Here is a 15050-nt window from a genome sequence, read left to right on the forward strand (position 1 = left end):
AAATGTAATAGAGACTAAAAAACACAGACAACATCAATGAAACTAAGAGCTGGTCCTTTGTAAAGATAAACAAAATTAATAAACCTATAGTCAGATTTATCAAGGAAAAAAGAGAAAGGGCCCAAATACATAAAATCAGAAATAAAAGATGAAAAGTTAAAAAAGAAAAACCACTTAAACACAAAGGATCATAAAAGATTACTATGAACAACCATATGCCAATAAAATGGACAACCTATTAGAAATGAATAATTTCTTAGAACTTTTACATCTCCCAAAAACTGAATCAGGAAAAAATACAAAATATGAACTACTTCTTACAAGAAATGAAGCTGAATCAGTGATAATAATAATAATAATAAATCTCAACAAATGAAAGTACAGAACCATGAGGCTTCACAGGAAAACTCCTTAAGACATTTAAAAAAGAGTTAACACCAATCCATCTCAAACTATTCCAAAAACTAGAAGAGAAAGGAATCCTTCCAAGCGTATTCTAACGGCCACTATCACCTTGATATAAATAATAAGAGAAGGATGTTCCACACAAAAAAGAAAATTAATAGCTAATGTCACTGATGAACACAGAAACAAAAATCCTAAACTAAATATTAGCAAAACAAATTCAACAATACATCAAAAGAATCAAACACCATAATCAAGTGGGATTCATCCCAAGAATGCAAGTATGGTTAAATATCAGCAAATTAATGTGATGTAACACATCAATGTAAAATACCACATTAACCAATTAAACAATAGAAAAATCATATAATCATCTCGACAATGCCAAAAAGCCTTTTAACACAATTCTACATCCATTAATGATAAAAACTGTCAACACAGTGGGTACAGAGAGAACACACCTTAACATGATAAAGATCTCATTTGATGATGACATTCTAGGCCTAGGTTTGATATTTACGGTGAACTTTTAAAAAGTCTATCTTAATTGACCATTATTTTTCACCTCTATTTCAGAAAATTCTACCTTTAATTTCTAGTATCTATCACCCATGTGTGCATGCTCAGTCATTTCAGTCGTGTCTGACTCTTTGTGACCCTACGGACCATAGCCCGCTAGACACCTCTGTCCATGGGATTCTCCAGGCAAGAATACTGGAGTAGGTTGCCATGCCCTCGTTCAGGGGCTCTTTCTGACCCTCCGATTGATCCCATGTCTCTTATGTCTCCTGCACTGGCAGGTGGGTTCTTTACCATTAACGCCACCTGGCAAGCTCATCTATCACCCACAACTAACCCAAGTATTACCAACTACAGATGAGCAAAATTATTTACTACTTAATATATAACTTTTGGGGGGGGGGGGCGCGGCAAGAATACTGGAGTAGGTTGCCATTTCCTTCTCCAGGAGATCTTTCCGACACAGGGATTGAACCCGGGTCTCCCTCATTGTAGGCAGATGCTTTACCATCTGAGCAAGTTAACATAATATCATAATGGATTCAGACTCTAGGTGTAAGAGGAATGAAATTTTACAACTGTGAAAAGAGGCAGGGTATCTTCAAACAGATGGATCCTAAGAGAATAGTGCAAGTCTTTAGTATTTAGAAAGAGGTCTAATTTTTCACTGACTCCCTAGTAAGTGTGAATGAGCAACCTCTCATGATGTTGGTGGTAAGTTCTGAAGTGGGTGCTTATTTCTTTTCTCTATCTTCCTCTCTGCTCCAAGGAGAAGCGTACAAAGTAGAGGAGACCCCAAGACCACCCCCCGTTGTTGGCGGTGGTCCAACACACAGGGCCATCAACCATCTCTAGCCTAGAGGCTTCCACTTACAGACTTCTGAAGACAAAGTGATGGGTTGGGGTTTGAGTCTTAGAAAGGCTGACCTTGTAGGTTAAGAGTTTAGGGGTCAACACGCTTCCATGTAATCATTGGGACAAATTTTATATATTGTAAAGAATTATCTGAAGGAAGGTCCCATGGGAAAAAAATTCACTAGCACAAGCGGGATTAGCAAATAAGAATAAATTATCAATAATTGTAAAAAAAAAAACTGTCTTTATATTTTTTTCCCCTAGTCTTAATATTGGGTTGGCCAAAAAGTTCATATGGAAAAACTCAAACAAACTTTTTGACCAACCCAATATTTTCTCATGTTTTTGAGGAACCTCGTATTTACAAGTTTTAAGACAGGATGAACTCAGGGCCTGTCAGGGGCTAGATTCCAGACTGCCAGTCAGAGCGAGAGGGCATCTGTGTGTTCTGGGAGGCGATACAGAAACTACTCAGTCCTTGAAAACAGGAATAGGAAACCCTTAACAAATAAGCATCACAGTCTAAGAAATGCCCTTGAAAAGCATAAACAGCACTAAATTCCCAACATGAACATGAAGTCACTCAGTTGTGTCCGACTCTTTGCAACCCCATGGACTGTAGCCCACTAGGCTCCTCCATCCATGGGATTTTCCAGGCAGAGTACTGGAGTGGGTTGCCATTTCCTTCTCCAAATCCCCAAAGTACAGTTTAAATGGAAATAGACTGAATTATAAATTTCATCCCTCTTACCCCTAGAGTCTAAATCCATTATGATATTAACTTGCTCAGATGGTACAGCATCTGCCTACAAATACGGGAGACCTGGGTTCAATCCCTGGGTTGGGAAGATTCCCTAGAGAAGGAAATGGCAACCTACTCCAGTACTCTTGCCTGGAAAATCCCATAAACAGAGGAGCCTGGTAGGTTACAATCCATGGGGTCAGAAAGAGTCGGACACGAGAGCGACTTCACTTTAATATATAATTTTAAGATTCTATCAATGCAGTAAAGAGAAATGCTAAACTCCAAATAATCTACTGCAGACTTTTAGAACAAGATATCAGACTGACTCCTCTTAATAAATTTCTGCCTAGTATAAAAATAGTAAATTTTTAAAAGTAACTATGATACCCTAAAGTAAATCATACACTCTACAGGATAATGGGGTGAGTGCTTACTAAAGGATAATAAAACACTAAAGAAGCCGATTAAAGATTATTCATATTATAATAAGAAAAGAAGAAAAGGAAAAGAGAATGAATAATTTTTCTTATAAGAGTTGAGGGATGGGTTTGAGGAGAGAGAAAGAATCAGAGAGAAAAAAAATGAATTTCATGAGGTTCCTTAAATAATCTCAAAATGCAGGAATGGTACTACTTCTTAAGGTGTATAGTTGTTACAGACTTAAAGTGTTTACCTCATTTTCCGTTCCCACATCCAGCATGACAGGCAAACATTGTTGAGGGTTCATCCCTCCACAAGCTGTATACAGAGCCAGTTTACCCACGGGGATGCCCATCCCATTACAGCCAAGGTCTCCCAAGCCAAGAATACGTTCTCCATCAGTCACCACAATAGCCTTGAATAAAAAGAAAAATATATTAATAGATGTTTGCAAATCCTGGGGCACAGTTCCTACTCTCTATTTCTGAAGTTAAATATTTATGCAATGAAATACTAAGCTGTCAGAAAACATAAATAATGGACATGATTTTATACGATCATAAATGATGGAAATGATTCTGTATAATCATTAAGTGTAGAAGAGTGGGGAGAATAAATTGGAAACATGTATTTTAAATGTAGTTTTAAAATATATACATATGATTAATTTGATTGTTTAAAAATAAAAAGACAAGGTATACCCATAAAGATTCAAACAACTCAAAGAACTCAGTCTTCAATCAGGAGGAGTACACGGGCAGAGTACAGATAAATAAAAAGTGCAAACTGGGAAATAAAGTGCACTTACGACAGCTTGGAAACTAATCACATCCATTTTGAGTACCATTAGAGGAGAGCCCATGATTAAATAGCACATAATTGCTGAGGAGTCCCCAGTGCTCTGATCTTTAGTTTACGTATCCTAATTTCACAACAATGCTGAATCATCCTCTTCAACTCTTATTACACTGGATACTGTTCTACCAAGCACGGTCTACTGCTACTCTAAGTTTAATTTAGTTTATTTCTAATTTTAGTTTATTTTTATATCTAAAAAGCATGCATTTTAATCATGTGGAGATTTTAATTCTAAGTAATTTGTTGTCTTTATTGAAATTAATGGATCTATCATCTTTATTCTGTAATTCATGGCCATTATATGAATTTAAGCAAAACCAATTTTGTGAGGCAAAATTTATTAGATTTTCTACAAACTACTACACCTGTCATAGCCACTGAGCCTAGAATAAAATGTCAGTTATTTGACTTTAGATAAACTGATGAATTAGCTTCTCTTTCTTATATATAAATATGGGAATTAAAAAAGGTGCTTTTCAGAGTAGATGCATGAAATTAGGAACCAACTGTGTTTTGCTCACCACCATACACCAACACCTAGCACAGCACTTGGCACACAGAAAACCATCCACAAGCATGAGTCAACTGAATAAATCTATGATTCAATAGTGGAGAAGGGAATGGCAAACCTCTTCAGTATTCTTACTTGAAAACCCCATGAACAGTATGAAAGGCAAAAACGTAGGACACTGAGAGATGAACTCTCCAGGTCGGTAGGTGCCCAATATGCTACTGGAGATGAGTGGAGAAATAACTCCAGAAAGAATGAAGAGACAGAGCCAAAGCAAAAACAACCCCCAGTTGTGGAAGGGACTGGTGACAGAAGGCCATAAAATTAAGACGCTTAATCCTTGGAAGGAAAGTTACGACCAACCTAGACAGCATATTAAAAAGCACAGATATTACTTTGACAACAAAGGTCTGTCTAGTCAAGGCTGTGATTTTTCCAGGAGTCATGTATGGATGTGAGAGTTGGACTGTGAAGGAGGCTGAGCGCCGAAGAATTGATGCTTTTGAACTGTGGTGTTGGAGAAGACTCTTGAGAGTCCCTTGGACTGCAAGGAGATCCAACCAGTCCATTCTAAAGAAGATCAGTCCTGGGTGTTCACTGGAAGAACTGATGTTGAAGCTAAAACTTCAATACTTTGGCCACCTGATGTGAAGAACTGACTCATTGGAAAAGACCCTGATGTTGGGAAAGATTGAAGGTGGGAGGAGAAGGGGACAACAGAGCATGAGATGGTTGGGTGGCATCACCAACACAATGGACATGGGTTTGAGTGAATTCCGGGAGTTGGTGATGGACAGGGAGGCCTGGCGTGCTGCAGTCCATGGGGTTGCAAGGAGTCAGACACAACTGAGAGACTGAACTGAACTGACGATTCAACACAATGAAATCATGATATACAAGAACTTACCACAGTACCCAATGCATTACAAATTCTCAAAAAAACTGTAGGTATTAATACTATTATTATCATAAGGACTAATGTACAGAATCAGAGCATTTTAGAAGTAAGGGGGGATTTGGAGTATATTCAGTCTATCCCTCTTATTTTCTATCCCTCTTCTATCCCTCTGAAGATCAGAAAACTGAAATAATTTGCCTCAGGTGATTTATCTGGTTAATGTCAAAGAACCAAGACCTGAGTGTTTGCTTTTTCTACCACACAATAATGCAGAATATATACAAAAATTTTTGTGACCTTTTCTTTTAGTTTTCTATTCACCTATATTAAAGAATAGCTCTTAAAGAACTGCCTTAGAAGTAAATACATTGAAGAGGAGTGTGAAAATTATTTCTGCCTATTCCATAAAGCTGATCTTTGTCAAATCTTCCACGTCTCATTACAAAGGGTCAATATATTAGGCTCTTTTGGAGAAGGCAACTTGAGACACCAACATTCAGTTCCCACCACCACCACATACGACTGTGTAATCCACCTGGGCCTTTCTTTCCTCATGGAATTACCATGATACTAATTACATGAGTTAATCTAGGTAAAGCGTCTCACTCAGAAAGCTACCAAAAGTCAGATACAACGTTATTCTATTTTCATTAGCTTCTTCTCTCTCAGAGAAGTCCCATGAGATACCTGAGGTTACCATGATAAAGGAAATGAATTAACAGAAGTGTTTTTGCCCACACTGATTCTTCTAAGTAGATGATCAATTACAGAAGAAACAGGAGTTTGCTTAAAGAAATTCAGATACTACTTCAACATTTTTTCAACACTTATCATCATTTACAATAAATAAAGAAATACTAAAAAACTTGACAGAAATAAAGGGGAAACTTAGAATCTAAAGGGTATCAGGATAAAATTAATCCACTATGCAAAAATCAATCGGATATAACTGAAAAGCTAGAGAATGCTACCACTACCTAGTATTGTGAAAAGGGTCAGTATGTTATGGGACAGAAAAAGAACAAATGTGCCACAATGGAAAAAAAGTGGTAACTAACTTACCTTGATGACATCTTCTGGCCATGCATTAAGAACAGAAGAAATATGTCCTCGATCATGGATACTAATAAAGAGACCTCTGACAGGAAAGAAAAAAAGAGTAATTTTAATTTACTTCAGACTTGTCAAACTCTCAGGAACATTTAAAACAATTTTTTAATCCATTTACTAAATCATCAATATATATATCAATATATATCATTTGATAATTTTTATCAAAGCCATTAAATATATTTCTATCTTTATCAATAATGTTTACCAAAATTATTTCCTTAAACAAATAAGGGACAGGAATCTTTTAAGTAAGGTTATTATTTGCAATATTATTAGTTATCATATTAAATAATATATTGACATCTACAATAAAGGCAGGTTAATCCTTATAACACATATTCTTAAGTATTTTTAATTTAACATTCCCAATTTTTATACATAGTTTAAATAGCATTATCATTTCTCCCATAGATTAATTTACAGTCTTCATTAAATAAGATAATACATGTAAAAGCACTTTGAAAAACAGCATGAAGCATATGTACACAGGCATTTTCACTGTATATTCCATTATTACATATTCACAATGTGAAGACAGGACCACCTATAGGAGTGGGCTGAAGTGACAAACACATGCTGAGCAGTCCTTTAATGTGAAAATTACCTGTGAAACCGTGATACTGAGTCCCCCATAAACCGAGTTTATGATTAATCCCTCTATTCAAAACTTTATTCTTTCTTGTCCCCTCAATCCTCAATCAATTCAAGTCAGATGCTAAAATTACTGTTGTTAACATTGTTAAGGCACTAAAAATTGCTGATGTTGATATCATCGTTGATGTATTAAAGATAACATCATTGCTATTATAGATAAACATTATTAACACACAACCTTGGATTGTTTCTCTAAGGCAAGATGAGCTAACAGACCCCCAAGCCACGGACCACCTGGCCAGAGAATCCAAACCAGAAGCCTCCTGATACTCGAAACCGTGATTAAGGAATGTAGTTAAATGTAAGATGATGACTGACCCCAGCCTCTGTTCTTCCCCTTTAAAAACACCCAACTCAAAAACCAAGCCTATCCCCCACCCCTTTGTTTGGCTTCCTGCAATCAACCCTTTGCTGCAGACTCCTGCTACCAGAGCTCAGCTTCACTTGATTCTTTGCTTTGCGGTCTCAGTTGTTTGTAACTGTTCTTCTCTCTCAGTTTTAACTCTCAGTCTTTAACAGTGCTCTCCTATGGCCTCCCAATTCCTATGAAAACTTAACAAGGAACTTTAAAAATTAAAGTAAAAAATGTGCAGATGTCTTAATATTCCCGCAAAAACATAAATGAGTGAACAGTCTTTGGCACATACCAGTCAAACAGGCCTGCAAGAGTTAAACAATCTTGGTTATTCTTTAGCTGTTACTACTAACAAACACTTGTAGCTAGACCTGTCCTTCACAAAGCTATTAATAATTACTCTGACTCCATATAGATTACACTCTGCACCTGGCATTCTTCTCCCCTTTCACTCTGTTGTACCATTCTGATAGCACTTCAGAAAGAAGGTCATGGGCTGATAACTTCAGGGACACCAGATAGAGTTGCTGAGCTGCATGATCTCAGCTGTGGCCATTTTAAAACTTCGCAAAAGGAAAAACAAAATACAAGATCTTCATTGCTTTGAGCCTTATCACCTACCCACAGACTACAAGCCCCGGGATACAAACTCTCTCTATTCCTAGTACTTGAGGAGCTAGCCTGCTGTGCATTCCACTTTGCCAAGAAAAGATAAAGCCATTTTTCTATTTCCTCCAAACTCTGTTTCGGCATTTTCATTCGGCACCGGTGGGCGGGGGTGGTCAAGATTTTGGCAACATTAACTTCATTTATAAGTTTTGCTGTAGTATCGTTAAATACAACTTAAATGCAGAGAAGCACACACAACAAATGCACAGCCTTAACAACTGTGTAAGGCCACCATCCTGCCACTCTGTCTCCTTCAGAGCAAAACCCTACAGAGACGCATATATTCTTAATGCCTCCATATCCTTACCTCCCAGTCTCTCTCCACTGTTCATCAGGCTTTTCCTCCTCATTTCTCCACAAAACCAGCTCTTCCCAAAGTCACTGCTGACAGACGTGTGCTCTCAACTCTCACCCTCTTCAATATCCCAACTGTGACTGACCGGACTTTCAGTGTCACATCCACAGTGAAGATGTTCAGATGTCTTCCACCGAGACCATTCCCTGGGCCTTCACACTGTAAATCTAACTAGGAGCCAAAGCCCTCTCATCACTCAGGCCTCCACTCAAACCTGAGTTCCTCAGACAGGACTGCTCCGACGACAGCAGTCCAAGCACCCCCACTCGGTATTTTTACCACTGTCATAGTACTTCTCTGTTTCTGAAGTTCCCTTACCTGTTTTCTTATATGTTGGCCATCTGTCTCCTCCCCGCCACTGCCCATGGCCCCCTACCCTCCAGGACACATAGACACACAAAACAGCAAGTTCCTTAAGTACAGAGACTCTGTTTTGCTCATATTTATAAGCCCGATGTCTGTAAGTGTGTTGGCACATAGTACGTGTCCAACAATATGTGCTAACTTCAAAGTGCTGAAAAAAATAAACCTTCCCCCCGCAAAAAAAGTTTTTAAGTTCAGAAATCATGAAGCAAACTCAGACTTATACTGACTTAAGTAATCCAAAATTATATTATGATAGTAAGTACCACAGGCAGATGACTGATGACTGTCTGATTCAACAAAAATATTAATTTACCAAGTTGGCACTAAATTACATCCTTTCCTGTTTATTTTTTTGCTGTTTCATATGAAGTTATTTTCCTTCTCTAGAATGATTATATGCTCATTACAAATTATATATTTCTTTTGGAACCCTGTCATATCCAAATATGCAATCAACAAAGTCTCAATAAATAACTGTCACATTTATAGGAAACATATTTGGACTTTTTAAAGAAGGCAATGCTGTTGAATTATCTAAAATGTTCTTGGCAATGTACATTAAATAATGTTTCTTGGGAACTTGTTAGATAGCCAAGGTTTTCCAAGTAACACTGGTCTCAGGAAACAGCATCTTTGTTTTAAACGAGAAGGACAATGAATATATTAAAATTTGCATCAGCTAAATGTCCAAGTTCATCGTACAAACATATGAGCGCAACTTCAGTGAAAGAGCCATCTGGACACTTGTAATCTCTTGCACTTAGCAGATTCATTTATGCAAAAGTGCTTACTTTTGGAGAAAGCTCAAAAAATGAAGAATCTGTAACATTCCACCGAAGTCTAGCATTTTGATAGAATAATTTGTAAAACTTCCTGGAATGTCTCCTTGATGAGAAATTTAACAAGATATCCAAAAGTGTGTCAGCAAAGACTCATGCTTCCTGGTATAAAAACTGGACATGAAACATTAATCTCAACATACATAAATATATGCATTCATAAAATGAAAAGTTCAGAGAAGAAAATTATCTATCAATGATATTTTTCAATGAATGGGATTACAATAAACATATTTTCTTGGTCCAAGTTCTTAGGTTCTTAATTCATTAATTTGTTTAAAATACTTAATCTTGATTCAAAGCATATTAACCATGCCAATTAAAATATTCATACTATTGTGTCTATTTCATGTTAGAACTGAGACAATTTTAACATGTAGATAATTTTCTCAGATATGCAACTCAAGCTTTTCTCATAACCTCTGATATTATATATATTCCATTCTAAAACAGATCTGTTAGATAAGATTCTTACTTCATGTTGTCTCACATAACATCTCTAATGAAATTAATTTCATATCAAAATAGAGTTCATTTTCTAACATGCAACTTTCTGTGGTAACCAGACTTAAACATTTTCATATGGAAATGAATTCGTGACTGCTCCTGACCCAGAGGAGGAAGCAATCATTCTACAGTTTTCAATAATAAGGCTCTCCTATAGAAACTGAAGAAATTTAGACAGTAATTTTCACAAAATGAATTTGCATTAGTGAGTCCCAGTAGCAAACTGAAAGTTGAGTTACTCCAGCAGGACTAATGAGAAAAAAAATGTGCCCACAAAAGCTGTGCTGTGCTGTGCTTAGTCATGCCTGACTTTTCGCAACCGTATGAACTGAAGCCAGTCAGGCTCCTCTGTCCATGGGGATTCTCCAGGCAAGAATACTGGAGGGGGTTGCCATGCCCTTCTCCAGGGGATCTTCCCAACCCAGGGATTGAACCCAGGTCTCCCACATTGCAGGCAGATTCTTTATCATCTGAGTCACCAGGGAAGCCCCATTAGACTGGAGTGGGTAGCCTATCCCTTCTCCAGGGGATCTTCCTGACCCAGGAATTGAACCAGGGTCTCCTGCATTGCAAGCAGATTCTTTACGAGCTAATTCAGGTAAAATGAAGTCTCCTATCCGGAGAGACCTAGGATAAAGATGCAGAGTTAAGAATCATATGCCTGGAGTTGAAAGGAACAAAAGAGAAAAAAGAGAAGGTCAAGGAGGAAATATTACAAATTATATTTCTCCTAGAAGATTAGGATGACTAAGAAGAGTCCTTGAGAAAAAAATCAGAGACAACCAGTGTTTCTGAAGCCATAGGAAGTCAAGGGAAGACAATGTTAAGAAAGCTTGGAACAAGAAAATATAGGCACCTGAAAAGATGCTCATCATCATTAATTATTAGAGAAATGCAAATTAAAACTACAATGAGGTACCAACTCACACAGGTCAGAATGGCCATCATTATAAAGTCTACAAATAACAAATGTGGGAGAGGGCGTGGAGAAAAGGGAACCCTCCTATACTGTTGATGGGAATATAAATTGGTATAGTCACTATGGAAAACAGTATAGAGGTTCCTCAGAAAGCTAAATATAAAAATATCACAAGGTCCAGCAATTCAACTCCTGGGCATATATCAAAACAAAACTATAATTTGAAAAGATACAACAGCAAAAGTCACAATAGCCAAGATATGGAAACAACCTAAATGTACACACACACACACATACACACACACTGACTTCCGAGGTAGTGCAGTGGTAAAAATAGCCAAGATATGGAAACAACCTAAATGTACACACACACACACACACAGACTTCCGAGGTAGTGCAGTGGTAAAAATCCATCTGCCTATGCAGGAGACATGAAAGACAGTGGTTCAGTCCCTGGATTGGGAAGATCCCCTGGAGGAGGAAATGGCAATCCACTCCCATATTCTTGCTGGAAAATCCCATCGACAGAGGAGCCTGGTGGGCTATAGTCCAAGGGGTTGCAAAAAGTCACACAACTGAGCATACACACACAATGCACACACACACAATGAAATAGTACCATTGTAAGGTAAAATAAAGTAAAAATAAAAATTAAAAAAAAAAGAATGAAATAATGCCATTTGCACCATCCAATGGATAGACCTAGAGATTATCATACTAAACAAAAGTAAGTCGGAGAGAGAAAGACAAGTACTATATGATATCACTCATGTGTGGAACCTAAAATATGACACAAATGAACACATCTACAAAACAGAAACAGAGTCACAGACATAGAGAACAGACTTGCGGCTGTCAGGAGGGATGGGTTGGGGGAGGGAAAGATTGGGAGTCTGGGGCTAGCGGATGCAAACTATTATATATAGAATGGATAAACAAGAAGGTCCTATATAGCACAGGAAACTATAGTCAGTATTCTGTGATAAATCATAATGGAAAAGAATATGAAAAAGAATGCGTACATAACTGAATCACTTTGTTGTAAAGCAGAAATTAACACAATACTATAAACCAAATATACTTCAATTAAAAAGTTTTTTAAAAGGCATGGATTAATATTATTCTCTCCTTCAGAAAATGCTTAAAAGAAGTCTTCTAAATATATGACAAAATAGTTTTTTCCTGAAGTATCTGCAAGCTAAGTAGCCAACGCTCATCATTACCAAATAATTGAGTGCATTACAAACAAAAATATTCTGCTGCTGCTGCTGCTAAGTCACTTCAGTCGTGTCCAGCTCTGTGCGACCCCATAGACGGCAGCCCACCAAGCTCCTCCTTCCCTGGGATTCTCCAGGCAAGAACACTGGAGTAGGTTGCCAGTTCCTTCTCCAATGCATGCATGCATGCATGCTAAGTCGCTTCAGTCGCATCCTACTCTGTGCAACCCCATGGATAGCAGCCCACCAGGCTCCTCTGTCCACAGGATTCTCTAGGCAAGAATACTGGAGTGGGTTGCCATTTCCTTCTCCAAAATATTCTGCTATATAATTATAATTACAATCAGAAAATTAATATTGACACATTGCTATCATGAAATCTTCAGACATCATTCACATTTCACTATACCTCCTTCATAACAGAAAAGTCCATTGTATTTTAGTTGTCATGTTCCTTGGTCTTCTTCAGTCTGAAACATTTCCTCAGTCTTTCCTTGACTTCCCATAACCTTAATGCTTTTGAAGTTACAAGTGTTTTTGTAAACTGTTCTACGATATAGGTTTGACTGGTGTTTCCTCACGATCCCATTCAGACTATCCATCTTGTTCAAGAATATTCCAGAAGTGATTCTAGCTGCTTCTCCTTGCATCCTTTCAGGTGGTGCCATTCCTGCTTTGTCCCATTATTGACAATGTTCCCTTTGATCATTTGATTAATGTGATCTTTTTTGTCTTTGTAATGAACAATTATTTTATGGGAAGATTCTTCAAAACTGAAAAAACCCTGTTCCTCCATTCAACTGTAAATTTACTCATATCACTGTGGACTTGTGTTTATCATTTCATTAAATAGGTTCTAATCTGTTGCAAACATTATTTATTTAATGCTTAAAATGTCCCAGAATAGGCCAGTGGGAGCCTCTTCAAGCTGGTTTCTATGTCCTTTCAACACATCTGCATCATCCTTTGAGCACTTCCTTATTTTGTGGGACAGGATGTTCCAAGCTCATCGTTTGCTTATCTTGGCCCAGCCCTGGAATCAGCAATTTTTCTAAGGAGTTCTGATTCCTTTTCTGGCAGAGAAGAGCATTTAGATCTGAGTGCTGAGTGTACTCCTTGTTACTGGGGTGTCGCTGCTGCCAAGCCAACTCAACAGACAGAATTAGAGAATATATGTGTGTACATACATTATTTCTTAACATCCTTCCCAGGTGACACTAATGGTAAAGAACCCGCCTGCCAATGCAGGAGATGTAAGAGACACAGGTTCGATTCCTGCTTGGGGAAGATCTCCCGGAAGAGGGCAGGACAACCCACTCCAGTGTTCTTGCCTGGAGAATCCCATGGACAAGAATGGCAGGCCACAGTCCACAGGATCACAAAGAGTCGGCCATGACTAAAGCAGCCTAGCACGCAAGCATGCACACATACAGATACACACACACACACACACACATATTTCTATAACTATACACTCATCTATCTATACATTGCAAACCATAAATTCACACTAATACCTCCAATTCCAACACAAGCACAGGATTCATCCTCGTGTTCTCCCGCTTGGTTTTCCCATTTGTGACAACCTTCTCCTAGAGTAAGAAACCACACTCCCATAATGCTTCATACATTTCCTTACTTGATCAGCCTTCTTGTATGAAATCAACCCTGTCCCCTCCCTGTGTACATGGCCCATTTCCTGCACCAAGGCGCCAGTCTCTGAAGTGGGCAGCCCTCCCCCACAGACTCTGACACCTGGTGCTGGACCATTCTCTTACCAGATCCTCCCTTCCACCTGCGTGGCTCACACCTGAGCCAGGCTGCCCTCCACCCCACCCAGGCTCCAAAACCCTTTGCTGGGCCCCCCAGGCCTTTTAATTAGAGACAGGAGGAGCATGAAGCAGAGAGAGGATACAGCCTGACTGCTGCTCTAATTGTTGAGGAGCAGAAAAAACTGGTGATGGATGTGCATAAAGAAGCTACAATTATCCACAGCTGCTGGGGAAACACCAACCTAGATCCCGTCTTTACAGATGAAGGATTTCGCTTCAGTCATATCCGGCTCTTTGTGACTCCATGGACTGTAGCCCACCAGGCTCCCCTGTCCATGGGATTCTCCAGGCAAGAATCCTGGAGTGAGTTGCCATGCCTTCCTCAAGGGGATCTTCCCAACCCAGGAATTGAAAACAGGTCTCCCGAGTTGCAGGCAGATTCTTTACCATCTGAGCCACCAGGGAAGCTCTTTTATCCCTTTGCTTATCATAACTGCAGAAATTAGTTTCTTAATTTCTTATCTTTCACTTTTGTCATTGTTTTTCATGTATTTATAGTAAAACAAGTTGATTTTTCTATCAGATTTCATACATTTAAGTATACAGAGTCTTCCCTCATTGATCATGTTCTTGTATTTTTAACTTTTTTCTTTTTGGTTTGGTCCAGTTCTTTTCTTTTCAGTTTATTATTTTTTTACATTTTACTATTTGTTTGTTTATTTTTGGCTGTACTGGGTCTTTGTTGCTGTGTGGGCATTTCTCCAGCTGCGGCAAACGGAGGCTAATCTCTACTTGCAGTGTGTGGGCTTTTCACTATGACAGCTTCTCTCGTTGAAGAATCTGGGCTCTTGGGCACACGGGCTTCAGTCGTCGCAGCACGTGAGTTCGCAGTTGTGGTTCTTGGGCTCTAGAGCACAGGGTCAGTATTTGTGATGCTGGACAAGCTGCTCCACAGCATGTGGAATCCTCCCGGACCAGGGATCGGGCCTGGGTCTCCTGAACTGGCAGGCAGACTCTTTACTACTGAGCCACCAGGGAAGCCTGGTCTGGTTCTTTGAATCTATCTGAAATG

The 15050-nt window shown here is 38.6% G+C and overlaps 1 protein-coding gene across 1 annotated transcript in view; it reads right to left on the reverse strand.

The window, feature by feature from the left end:
* The window catches only part of ME1 (malic enzyme 1), a 182494-nt gene that overhangs the window by 111086 nt on the left and 56358 nt on the right, over nt 1-15050 (reverse strand). The window contains exons 4-5 of the mRNA XM_052645595.1: nt 6274-6349; nt 3198-3359 (exon numbers count right to left, since the gene is read on the reverse strand). Coding sequence (XP_052501555.1) covers nt 3198-3359; nt 6274-6349 — 238 coding nt within the window. The remainder of the gene's footprint in view (nt 1-3197; nt 3360-6273; nt 6350-15050) is intronic.

Source organism: Budorcas taxicolor, chromosome 9 (assembly GCF_023091745.1).
Source record: "Budorcas taxicolor isolate Tak-1 chromosome 9, Takin1.1, whole genome shotgun sequence".
Classification (NCBI taxonomy): domain Eukaryota; kingdom Metazoa; phylum Chordata; class Mammalia; order Artiodactyla; family Bovidae; genus Budorcas; species Budorcas taxicolor.